Source organism: Conger conger, chromosome 18, assembly GCF_963514075.1.
Source record: "Conger conger chromosome 18, fConCon1.1, whole genome shotgun sequence".
NCBI lineage: Eukaryota > Metazoa > Chordata > Actinopteri > Anguilliformes > Congridae > Conger > Conger conger.
Genome location: NC_083777.1, coordinates 31,170,768 through 31,184,632, shown reverse-complemented (window position 1 = coordinate 31,184,632; position 13,865 = coordinate 31,170,768). Strand labels below are relative to the sequence as shown.

The 13,865-nt window shown below is 41.4% G+C and overlaps 1 protein-coding gene across 2 annotated transcripts; it reads right to left on the bottom strand.

Moving 5' to 3' along the window:
- Positions 1-4,371: 4,371 nt before the first annotated feature.
- On the bottom strand, positions 4,372-9,355 carry LOC133118447 (neuropeptide Y receptor type 4-2-like). Of its 2 annotated transcripts, XM_061228470.1 has the most exons (2): positions 8,206-9,355; positions 4,372-5,065 (listed from the first exon to the last, which is right to left on the bottom strand). In XM_061228470.1, exons 1-2 carry the CDS (start codon positions 9,244-9,246, stop codon positions 4,922-4,924), a joined length of 1,185 nt encoding a protein of 394 aa, XP_061084454.1. In that variant the 5' UTR covers positions 9,247-9,355; the 3' UTR covers positions 4,372-4,921. The 2 variants fall into 2 exon arrangements, with proteins under 2 accessions (XP_061084454.1, XP_061084455.1); XM_061228471.1 differs by lacking the exon at positions 4,372-5,065 and having other exon boundaries at positions 8,179-9,355.
- Between the last annotated feature and the right edge of the window lie 4,510 nt (positions 9,356-13,865).

Below are 13,865 nucleotides of genomic sequence, written 5' to 3'. Positions count from 1 at the left end.
TTCAAACGCAGAATGAAGACACACCTCTTCAAGCTGCACCTCTCCCCACCTCTCCCTTCCTCCCTGTAAACCTTAACTGTTTGGTAGTTGTTGTTGGTAGTTCTAAATAGTGTCCATTACGTGTGTTAGAACTTGTTCACTAGAATGATCTGTTTTTGCTAGTTTTGTTTGGCTATGTATTTGGTTGTTTATTGTTCATATGGAAGCGTGTATCATTCTATTGCGTTGTGCTGTATAAAAACAGTTCTTAGATATTAATATAATCCATTAATCAGATAAATCAAATAGGCTCTAGTTCTTATCTTTGTTGTATTGTTAGCACTTGAAATTGTACTTTCCTTTCAGTGCACTTATCCCTGGTTATAGGTATGCACTTTGCACCTTGAGGTACATCGCTCTGGATAAGTGCATCTGCCAAATGTCTGTAATGTAATGTAATAAAGACTATATACTTCCATATAGACCACATACAGCCATATATACTACATACCTCCATATAGACTACATACTGCCATATATACTACATACTTCCATATAGATTACATACTGCCATATATACTACATACTTCCATATAGATTACATACTGCCATATATATTACATACTTCCATATAGATTACATACTGCCATATATACTACATACTTCCATATAGATTACATACTGCCATATATAATACATACTTCCATATAGATTACATACTGCCATATATACTACATACTTCCATATATATTACATACTGCCATATATACTACATACTTCCATATAGATTACATACTGCCATATATACTACATACTTCCATATAGATTACATACTGCCATATATACTACATACTTCCATATAGATTACATACTGCCATATATACTACATACTTCCATATAGATTACATACTGCCATATGGACCACATATGTCATAGACCACATAGGCAATCCACAGCCACTGTAGTACTGGGATGGTTGATGCCTCTCTCCTGCAGAACCGGTTCTCCGCACTGCGAAGCTACAACTTCATCTTCAGAGAAATTGAAGCTGTTTCACGATATCCGCCAGACTGGGCCCAAGCTGCTCTTGTTGTGGACTTGGCACATTAGAGCAGACTCTGCTCACAGACAAAGGACAGACGTGCTGCAACAAGGCTGATTGATTATTTCCCTACAGGGTCCTAGTGCAGCACGCTATTCGTTACAGGAGTGTAAACTGAATTCTGGAATGTTTAAATTGATACATTTATTGGCATTTAATCACGCATCTCTGTGTGTGGGGGTTGTTTACCTTTCACAACTGAAACAGATCTTGCTGGGAGGTATCAGCGGAGGAACTATCCACCTGAGAGTTAGAGGCTTGAGTAAAGGGGTGAGAAAAAAGATTAAAATGGTTCCACGGCAAGGTTCGAAAGCACCTGTGTTCCGAGAACTCAAATGAGCCACTAATTTAAAAAGAATGCCAGTTCAATTATTCATGACGCTTCCCCCACAGAGGAATCCCAGGGGCGGGAGATAAACATTGTGAGGTCAAAAGGTTCAGTGGTTTTAATGCAGTGTGTTTTCCTCCTGGACAACTTACCAAATTAACTCTGTCGCACAAAAGATGGCTAAAGACAGCTATAGAACAGAGGGCAGGCTGTCCAAAGCTCATTGGAAACACACACACTCCTATTTTGGGATATCTGAATTTATTGATTGTCTGTAAAATTTTCCGAGCACTTAAATGAGAACGCATAAGACTAAAAAAATCAAAACGTCAGTTTTTCATTCAGATGCAAGGGAAATCATTTTTATTCAACAAACACTATGAAATAAATGATTAAAAATCAATTTTAAGACATTTATGATGAAAAATGTTTTTTTCCCGGAAAATATAATTCTAAATGTCAGGTTTTTTTCAACAAACACTGAAATTTATGATAAAAAAACTATTTTAAGACATTTGTGATGAAAAAATGTTTTAGAAAAAGTTTTAAGACATTCAGATGCAAGGGAAATCATATGTATTCAAAGAACACTGTGTGTTCATTTTAAGAATGAAAACAAACATAATGAAATTAATGCTTAAAAATCCATTTTAAAACATTTTTGATGAAATTTTTTTCCTAAAATACTATAGACTAGGACTATACAGTTATGTCTGAAAAGTGAAAACATTTATATATTCTAAATATGTCGGTGTTGAAAAATGTTTTTTCCTGGAAAATAAGAAAATACATGAAACTATACACTTTTGTCCAAAAAGTGAAAAAATGAAAAAATGAAGAAAAAAAATATATTTTTTATTAAGATAAACAGTGAAATAAATGAAAAAGACATTTGTGGTGAAAATATTTTTTTCTAGAAAATTGAAAAATACATAAGACTATCCACTTATGTCCGAAAAGTGAATAAATAAATAAATTCTAAAAGGCAGTTTTTTTACTTATTACAAAAAAATGTGAAATAACTGATAAAAATCTATTTTAAGACATTTGTGGTGGAAAAAACATTTTCCTGGCAATTTTCCTGGAAAAATACATAAGCCTATACATTTATGTCCGAAAAGTGAAAAAATGACAAATGTTTTAAATATGTCTATTTTTTTATTAAGATGTAAAGTAAATCATTTTTATTCAATCAATACTATGAAATACATGATTTAAAATCAATGAAAACATTTGTGGTGTAAACATTTTTCTCCTGGAGAATGGAAAAATTCATAAGGCTGTACACTTATGTCCAAAAAGTGAAAAAATGACAAATGTTTTAAATATGTCTATTTTTTAATTCAGATGCAAAGGAAAAAATTTTATTCAATCAACATGATAAAATCCATAATTAAAAATCAATGAAAACATTTGTGGTGTCAAAATTTTTTTCCTGGGAAAATTTAAAATACATAAGAATATACACTTATGTCCGAAAAGTGATAAAAATCTATTTTAAGACATTTGTGATGGAAATATTTTTTTTTCCTGGAAAATTGAAAAATATATAAAACTATAGTCTCATGTCTGAAAAGTGAAAAAATGAAAAAATGATAAATTCCTGTTTAATAAATGACAGTGAAATAAATGATAAAAATTGATTTTAAGACATTTGTGGTGGAAAAAATTTTTTCTGGAAAATGTCAACATTCATAAGACTTATGAACACTTATGTCCGAAAAGTGAAAAAATGAAAACATTTTTTAATATGTCTCTTTTTTTTATTCAGATGCAAAGGAAATCATTTTTATTCAATCAGCACTATGAAATGCATAATTAATAATCAATGAAAAAAAGAAAAATATTCCATATGGCGGTTTTTTAGTCAGATGGATTAGAAATCATGTGTATTCAACAAACACAGTGAAATTAATGATAAAAAAAATTGTTTTAAAACATTTGTGATGAAAACATTTGTATGACATTAATGATGTAATTATTTTTAATGCAATACAGAAAAATACATAAGACTATATACATCTATGCCTGAAAAGTGAAAAATCTAAAATATTTTAAATATCGGTTAGAAATCATTTTTATTCAACCAACACAGTGAATTAATTGATTAATAATGTTTTAGTGGAAAATGTGGAAAATCACAAGACTACTCTGTCTGAAGTGATGAAATGCAAAAATTCTAAATATTCCATCTTCAATTTAGAAGGCTGCTGTATCATGTATGTTCAATTTTCATCATTAAATAAATTACTGAAAATTCATTTAGAAACATTTATAATAAAAAATATTTTTACCCTAAACTGAAAAATACATAAGATTTATTTATACTTATTTTAGTTTTTGACTCACATGAGGTTATATTTATTCAAGAACCAAATTATAAAATTATTATATGATAAAGAAATTATTAGAAATAAAAAAATATATATTTCGGAAGTGTGATGGTTCAGAGTGACATTTCAGTCATATTGTAATTACTTCATAATGGTTCATCCTTCCACTCAAGATGCTGGAAAAACAGAGAACTCAAACAAAAATAAAAACATTTATTGTTATGAATAACTCATATATGTAAACAACTTGAGAATCAAGGAGAAAAGGCGTGAGATCATTGAGTGAGTTTACACCAAAATACACTGAGCTACAATCTTTTGTCGTCATGGCAAAGCAGTTTGGAATATATTTTCCCCTTGACTGATGAAATGTCATTATTGTGGATGTAATTCATGAAATCAATGATAACTATATTTCAAGAGCAAGCATTTTTGCAGACTAATAGAATATTATTTAACACAATGGCTAAATCTAATTTATATGCAATGCATTCACTGTCCAGTGCAGCTCCCTCCTTGTGCATTTCTAAAACATTCCTTTTGATATCCTATTTCAGAGCAAGTTACCATGTGAAATGCATATTGAACACATATGACATGCCAATCAACATGCATGTCCTCCCAAAAAGTCTCTTTGAAAATGAAAATCTTTATTTGCCAGAAGCACTGTATGCTTAGCCAGTCAATTTTGCATTAAAACATTTAATTGCTACATGCATTTGTTATCGTGCAAACTCTTTCAGTGTAATGGCCTTTCACATTTAATCTGGTGAACAATGAGTCAGCTTTCCTGGGGCACGAAACGTGAGTGTGCCAAATGACCCCTCAAAAATAAACACATCTTACATATAACAATAACAGAATAAGCTTACAAATCTGAAAATATTTTTTCAGAATCAAAATACTTATCATAGCCATACAGCATACAGTAACACACACAAATACTAAACAATAGAACGATTCAGATTTAAAAGTAAATTCACCTTAAAAAAAACAAAAATGCAACTCCACTCCTGATTACTATGAATAGTAGATTAGTATCATTTGCATTCATGCACTTGGGTTTTAATAAATATTTATACAATTTCACAATCAATTGTCTGTACAGGTGCAGGTACTTGTCCTCACACAAGAACCACTCGTACGAACAGATTTGTTCTTAAAATCACTATGAGCAATTTAAGAGGACTTGGCACATTCACCAGTTTTCTCGTATTTATAATCTTTTAGGTAGGAACGACATTTGCGAGTGGTCCTGACCTGCCCTACATGTACACACGCATTCCGTTCATTTCCTGTGGAGAGGCTCACAGAACCATGGATCTATGTGAAACGTACCTTGTTCTCATTAATCCCATTGGCCCTTTATCCGACAGAACCCACATACAGTACCATATATATTGTACCTTACGGGACATCTTCATTTATGAAGTTAGAAGTGTTTGTTGAATCCGACATGGGACACTCGTACAAACATAAGAGGAGCATATGAAAATGTTCTTGTCTGAGGCCCATTGTTCCTAACGTTTATCTGAAAAATTTTCCTGCCTCAAGATCCCATAGTTCATTTCAGATTATGACTGTAAAATTTTGTTGAAATCTTTGCTGGGTAATTATACATATTATAACTTACAAAAACAAATCAAGCTATACTGTATATTGGTTAGAGAACTGCTACCATGCTAAACATTAGCAACATCATACTGACTGAATCAAACACAGTGCAAATGATGATGATATTGATTAGCGGTGAATGGAATATTTACAGAGATTTGATCGACATACTGGTACATGATGATTTAAAATCACGTTTTCCAAGAAATTGGTGGATTTATTTTTTTGGTGTTAAAATACAGTATGAAAATGTTATAATCTTTTAGAATATATACTTTAAAATAATAATTTGCTATTTAGCAGGATGCTTTTTATCTTAAGTGACTTACACTTGACTAGACAATCTCTCCTGGAGCAATGTAGGGTTAAGGACCTGTTTGTATGGTTATGAAGAACTGACTAAATTGAGGAAAAAGTGCATTTTGATTTCAGCTTGTCTTTAAGTACAGGCTAGTGCTAGCATTATGCATAGGCTATTTGAGGCATTTGCAAAAATAGAATGATTATCCATTAAAGAAACCCTGATGACCAAAATGACCAGCATTGTATTTATCATTACAGAAAAATGATTACTGTTCTTCATTTAATACTGTTCCGGGCAATATCAGATCTTTGAGCATGGTGCTCTATCGAAACTGAATTAGCTCAGGGGAAAGGGCCGATATTTGGGCAGATTTTATCAGTAGGAAGCTTTGATTTCAGCACCAGGCCAGGGATGGTCACGTCGGGGAGCGATCTGGCTCTCTTAAACCCAGAGCACTGCAGAAAAACAACACTCGTCTCATCCAGACTTTAATTAAATCCACACAAACCGAGGACATGTGCTGTTTTCTGGGTTTGATATATTCAGCAGTCACAGTGGGTAAGTTTGATGTGCTGCATGGTTAAGAGCTTGATATGGCAATCCCATATTTACTGTAATCTAGAGCTCTCGACTGTAGGGCATGTTGTTCTGAAAATGCAATAACCCTTTGAGGTGCAAGATCACACATATGTCATCAGAATGTTCTTAACTGAACATCCTAATGCTGGTGTAACAATCACCTCAGCAATCAAGAACACGGATCCTGAAAAAACACTCAAAAGAATATATGAAATGAGACGTGTCTCACTTGTGCGGATGAATATTAATGCTGCGTCTGTGGTATTGTGCTCCATAAAATAATGGTGTGTAGGGAAAAAAAATTGTCTTCAATAATCAATTCTGAAAAGGTCTCCCTTTGCATATGTGATATTACAAATTGAACTTCAGAAGTGACATTCAAACCATGTTCTGCAAAATCCCCAATGAGCTGGCATTGTAAAAAATAATGTTTCCATTTAAATCAAATATTATTTTGAAACAGGAAATGTTTTAAGAATTTTAAAAAGCAAAGTCACATAATTTCTATTAAATATCTATTTTATAAAGGTACTGTTTGTACAATCAGTATGTTGTGTCTATTTTTGGTTCTGCTTCATTTTACATATAAAAAAATTGAACATTCATTTTTGAAACCACAGTATGCATTAAACCAATTTAAGTTTTTCTTCTTCTAACAAATAACCTGTTTTTACTGATTCTTTGTCCCTTTCGTTAACAGATCAAACATTGATACACAGACTTTCACAATACATGTGTGTAACACTAACTTCACAGTTGGCATATTATAATCATACTTTACAGTTAAATATATGCAGATGAAATTATATTGTAACTATAGTTGTACCATAAACAGACTTCCATTGACACTATAACTTGTCCCCCGTCTCTGATACAGTGTACCTGCCCGCCTGAGAGAGACGCTGGAAGAGGCACATTCCTTTACAGACGCAGTTTAAAAGTTGATACTCTTGAGCATCTACACAATCACAAACCTACGGCCTTCTCTGGGCTAAAAGATTTTCACTATGATTTGTCACAAGCCATTTTGTAGAGCCGAACCCATTTTATTCACATAGAGCGAATACGAACGTCAGCTGTGCTGGGTGGCTGTTAGGGAAAGAGAGTAAGAACATGGGCTGGTCTCTGTCCGTGTTTGAGTTGATAAACTGGTCAAATTGGCTACGGTGTAGAAATACAGCGATGGATCATATCAATGCACACACCCATGTTAAAATAACATAACTTTTTCCAGATAATCTTTTTTCTTTTTAAAGGCAATAAAATGAAGAAAATGCATGCAGATATTAAAAACAAAAACCGTCTGACGTTCGTACTCTTTTATCGTTTGATTATCGTCTGTAATGTGTGCTTCATGAATTTGGAGAAATGTCAGCTTTGGCAGGGATTGCTGACGCCACAGTCACTCCATGCAAATAAAACAACGTGTTGTATCAACGAGAAATACCCAACAAACACACACACACGCACACACACACACACGCACGCACTCACGCACACACGCACACACGCACTCACGCACACACGCACACACGCACACACGCACTCACGCACTCACACACACTCACTCACTCACTCACTCACTCACTCACTCACACACTCACTCACTCACTCACACACTCACTCACTCACACACGCACACTCACTCACTCACTCACTCACTCACTCACTCACTCACTCACTCACGCACACACAGATTCATGCACGCACGCACACACAGACTCACACACACACACAGACACACATTACCCAAAGAAGTACTGTCCTGTCATTCCTGAAATCCACTCCAAAGTCCTCACAACATTGTTTGGAAAAGCTCTCAAAAGAATTCAGCATGAACCACACATCTCCCCGCCCGTAGTCTTCAGTCTCAGCCCGGTCCGGGCCGGCGGGGTCGGCCCGGCGCTTTCCGGAACAGTCCGCACGGAGCCTCCGGGCCTCAGACGGAGTTGTTGCGGCAGTGGACGCGCAGCGAGGTCTTGGAGAGCTCGGTGTGCACGGTGGAGAGGGCGAAGTGCTGGTACTTGTCCTCCGGGGGGCGACAGCAGCAGCGCCGCAGCCCCGCCCGCACCTCCTTCTTGAAGTTGCTGTTGAGGAAGCCGTACACCACGGGGTTGACGCAGGTGGAGGCCATGGCCAGCAGGTGGCAGAGCGAGAAGGCCAGGTCGTGGTGGTCGAGCAGCGCCTCGTGGTGCCAGTCGGCCAGGGCGTTGAAGGCGTTGAGCGGCAGCCAGCACACGGCGAAGCTGGCCACCAGGGCGGCGAGCATGGCGTTGACCCGCCGGCTGTGGGCCAGGCGCCGGTTCTCGGCGCCGGCCCGGTCCAGCATGTCCCGGCGCCGCCGCAGACGGCCGAAGACCCGCAGGTAGCACACCAGCACCAGCAGCAGCGGCCCGCAGTACTGGAACAGCAGCAGCCAGGTGGTGTAGGCCAGCTTGTGCGCCGGCGACGGCCAGCTCTCCGTACACGCCTCCTTATCGCGCAGGGGCGGCGGGAGGCTGCGGTAGGGCTCGTCCGTCAGCGTGTGGAAGGCCAGGAAGGGCAGGGAGGTGAGGCAGGCCAGCGTCCAGATCAGCACCACCGCCAGGTAGGCCTGGGGCGCGCTGGGCTTCCAGCCCGCGGGGTTGAGGATGAGCTGGTGCCGCTCCAGCGCGATCAGCACCAGCGACAGCACGGACACGCTCACCGAGGTGCACTGCACGAAGGGCAGCAGCCGGCACAGGGCCCCGCCGAACGCCCAGTGGTCCATCAGCGTGTAGGCCACCGTCACGGGCAGGCAGAGCACACACACCAGCACGTCCGACACCGACAGGTTGGTGATGAGGATGCTGGTGACGTTGGCCTTCTCCTTCTGCCGCACGATGACGCAGATCAGGCACGCGTTACCCAGAAGCCCCAGCAGCATGACGGCGCCGTAGGAGAGGGCCAGGAAGGCGGTCAGGCCGGGCGACATGGGGCAGTCCTCCAGCAGGCAGGACTGGAAGCTCGGGTGCTGGGTCCCGTTCATGCTGCCCCACGAGACCTCCACCAGCGCTCAGGGGCTCAGGGGCTCCAACATCCACCAGCGCTCAGGGGCTCCAACATCCACCAGCACTCAGGGGCTCCAACATCCACCAGCGCTCAGGGGCTCCAACATCCACCAGCACTCAGGGGCTCCAACATCCACCAGCACTCAGGGGCTCCAACATCCACCAGCGCTCAGGGGCTCCAACATCCACCAGCACTCAGGGGCTCCAACATCCACCAGCACTCAGGGGCTCCAACATCCACCAGCACTCAGGGGCTCCAACATCCACCAGCGCTCAGGGGCTCCAACATCCACCAGCGCTCAGGGGCTCCAACATCCACCAGCGCTCAGGGGCCTGTTAGCACATCTAGACCTGTACAGACATACACAGCTGTTAGCACAGCTAGACCTATACAAATACACACCTGTTAACAAAACACAGACCTACACAGAGTACAATAAAATAGAGTAGGTTCTTTGGACATTTCAAGTCAGTGTTCTTGAGCTCCAGTGCATTCAATCATTAGTGGTGTTTTGTACCAATGTAATAAATAATTGTGTTGTTTTTATTTGACCTTTTAACAGTCCAGCGGTACTGTTATGTCTTTCGGAATTGCAGACGCGAATATGGTACAATATACTAGCCTTAGCTTTGGGGCTACACACTGTGGCTGCCTCTGTTTGCATCCCTCCATCGTGCCACTGTAGCCAGGAAACAACCCACTAGACTGTAAATTACTACTGCACTCAGGCTTTTAAAATCCATTCACACATTCCGTCTAATTATGGGTCCTAGGAGCACAGCAAAAAAATAAATATTCTGGAAAAAAAATGGACATAAAAAAAAACCAGAAAGGCTTTTTGAAAAATATATTTTTCTCTCGAGTGCTGAAATGTGAAAGAATAATTTTTCAGTCATTAATTGTAAGCTTGTGTTAGATAATTGTATTTCTTTAACCCTTATGAACTTACTTTAATTACTTTAATGAACCAGAATGCTAGTTATGCTGACTGGAGCACTTTTCCAGCCCTTTTTGGTTCCTCCCCTGCTGTAAAAACAGCTCAAGCTAGGTTTTGAAACACCTGGTAGCTGATTGACCAGTTCAGACCAGCTCCTAGCTCAACTTTTTTTAGCTGGTTGACCAGTTCAGACCAGCTCCCAGCTCAACATGGTTTAGCTGGTTGACCAGTTCAGACCAGCTCTCAGCTTGACATGGTTTGAACAACTCAAGCTATGTTTTGAAACAGCTGGCCAGCTCAGACAAGCTACCAGCACTAGCTGGTTGACCATATTCAGCTAGACCAGCTTATGACCAGCCTGACCAGCTTGAGGGCATGGGTGATAGCTGGCATAGCTGGATTTTACAGCAGGGTCTCTTTCCTGTTCCCATAGCGACCACCCTAGGTTATTGTTAGCAACAGTTAGCACCAGTCCACGTAGCCACAATGCCCATGTCCATGGTGGCTGTGATCATTATTCAGCAACAGGGTCAGGGTTAAAAAAACAGGCTCTCATTAAAGCACATTATGGAGAGGATTCGCCCCCTGCTCATGAACTCACACTAAAAAAAAATTCCACACTGAAATATCAGGTATATCAGTACGACGCTAAAACACAGTGCAAATAATTCTGAAAAGGAAAAGCAAGAATTCTCAAAAGCAAGAATTCTGTTCTTGCTTTTGGCAGGAGAATAGAAATGCCAGGAGGTGAAAAGCCACGGGAAATGGCTTGTATGTCTGCACCAGCAGCAAGAGCAAAGAGGAAAGGTACTGAGATAGAATACAGGCAGCTAGAGGGGAAATATGATAATCTCCCAAGAAATAATTTCCCCGGTTAAGCATAAGGGAGGAGATCTCAGATAAGATTATTGCGTAATCAAGCTCAGGCGAACATGGAGATGCTGATTCCAGCCGAGCGTTTAATGTCACCATCGGGCACAGAGGCTACGGACTGACATTAAGAAGCGGGCGGTCACAGAGCACATGCGTGACAGAGCACACGCGTGACAGAGCACACGCGTGACAGAGCACACGCGTGATAGAGCACACGCGTGACAGAGCACACGCGTGATAGAGCACACGCGTGACAGAGCACACGCGTGACAGAGCACACGCGTGACAGAGCACACGTGTGATAGAGCACACGCGACAGAGCACACGTGTGACAGAGCACACGCGTGACAGAGCACACGCGTGACAGAGCACATGTGTGACAGAGCACACGCGTGACAGAGCACACGCGTGATAGAGCACATGCGTGACAGAGCACATGTGTGACAGAGCACACGCGTGACAGAGCACACGCGTGACAGAGCACACTCGTGACAGAGCACACGCGTGATAGAGCACACGTGTGACAGAGCACACGCGTGACAGAGCACACTCGTGATAGAGCACACGCGTGACAGAGCACATGCGTGATAGAGCACACGTGTGACAGAGCACACACGTGACAGAGCACACGCATGACAGCACACGTGTGACAGAGCACACGCGTGACAGAGCACACTCGTGACAGTGCACACGCGTGATAGAGCACACGTGTGACAGAGCACACGCGTGACAGAGCACACTCGTGATAGAGCACACGCGTGACAGAGCACACGCGTGATAGAGCACACGTGTGACAGAGCACACGCGTGACAGAGCACACGCGTGACAGAGCACATGCATGACAGAGCACACGCGTGACAGAGCACACACGTGACAGAGCACACGCGTGACAGAGCACATGCATGACAGAGCACATGCATGACAGAGCACATGCATGACAGAGCACACGTGTGATAGAGCACACGTGTGACAGAGCACACGCGTGACAGAGGACTGCTGCACATGGCCCTGGAGCTGCAAGCCGAGGATTCTGGGAGAAGAAACGTGCAGAGATGCGCAAAGTTTCCCAAGGCGAGGGGGAGGAATTCAGACAAACATGAAACTGATTTCTGTAGTAGGCGTGACTACAGTCTCATTTATATTCTTTTATAACTTTTGTCTTTAAGCAATACTTTCAGCACATCGTACTCATGGGGCGACCTGTAGACTCCTGGCTGAGGTACATGACTGGGACCCAAAAGATAGCCACAATAAGATCCTGTTAAGGCCCTTAACCCTGCATTGCTCCAGGGGGGATTTGCCCCTGCTTAATGTAATTAACTGTAAGTCATTTTGAATAAAAGTGTCAGCTAAATAACACATTATTATAAACAATTATAATAAACAGGCCATTTTCCTCGCCATTTTTCTATCTCTAAAGTGTACCTCGTGCTCAGCGGAACTGAACTGAAATGTACAGCACCATTCTCATTCAGACGCACGGGTGAGTCTGGGGGTCAGGGGTCAAACCAGAGTTTCATGTAATGAGGAGGCTCACATACCCGCTGAAATTTGTCTCCACACTCCACACCATATTGTGTGATATTGAACACTAGTGTACCCTTGTATCTGCCTGGTGGCAGATGCTGATTGGCTGAACAGGTGTGTGACAGGTAGGATGCAGATAGAGGCATTTAGACAGATGGGGTAGATCCATCAGCTGTGGACCATATACCGTAATTAACCAGTGCTCCCAGTTAAAGACCAGCCATACATAGTGGATTTGAGATCAAATACATTTATCAAATGTACAGTGGGGTCCAAAGGTCTGAGACCACCAACTTTTTCATTCCAAATTATATTATGAGCGTAACAATTTGAGTGAAATCAAATCAAATCAAAGTCAAATCTTTGAAAATTTTACATGAATTACATAATTTCTTAGCATTTGGTATGTCCCACTTTTGCTTTAATGTCAACATGCACTTTAGCTAGCATGGACTTATGCTAAACCTAATGATCCATGTTATCCCAGCATAATTTCACAAAGAGCATTGTGTGATGTTACTGAATGCTTGGCTTTTGTCAAGTCTTCAAGTGCCCCCATAAATATTCAATGGGGTTGAGGTCAGGTGATTGTGCACTCTTCTTCTTTGGTCATTGAGAAGTTCCTGCTAAGCGTTGAAATAACTTTAATTTGTTTTATGACCACCTCAGTATGCACTGAGAGATAGGCTGCCAATCCATTGCAGGGCGGACACGCACACGCACACACACACGCACGCATACACTCACACACACACACACACACACACACATGCACACACACACTCACACACACACACACACACACACACACACACACATGCACACACACGCACACGCACACGCATGTCTTTGGGCTGTGGGAAGAAACAGGAGCTCCCAGAGTACACCCGTGCAGACACGGTGAGAACAGGCAACATGGTGAGAACAGGCAACATGGGGAGAACACGCAACATGGTGAGAACACGCAACATGGGGAGAACAGGCAACATGGTGAGAACACGCAACATGGGGAGAACACGCTACATGGGGAGAACAGGCAACATGGTGAGAACACGCAACATGGGGAGAACACGCAACATGGTGAGAACACGCAACACGGTGAGAACAGGCAACATGGGGAGAACAGGCAACATGGGGAGAACACGCAACATGGTGAGAACACGCAACATGGGGAGAACACGCAACATGGGGAGAACACGCAACATGGTGAGAACACGCAACATGGGGAGAACACGCAACACGGTGAGAACAGGCAACAT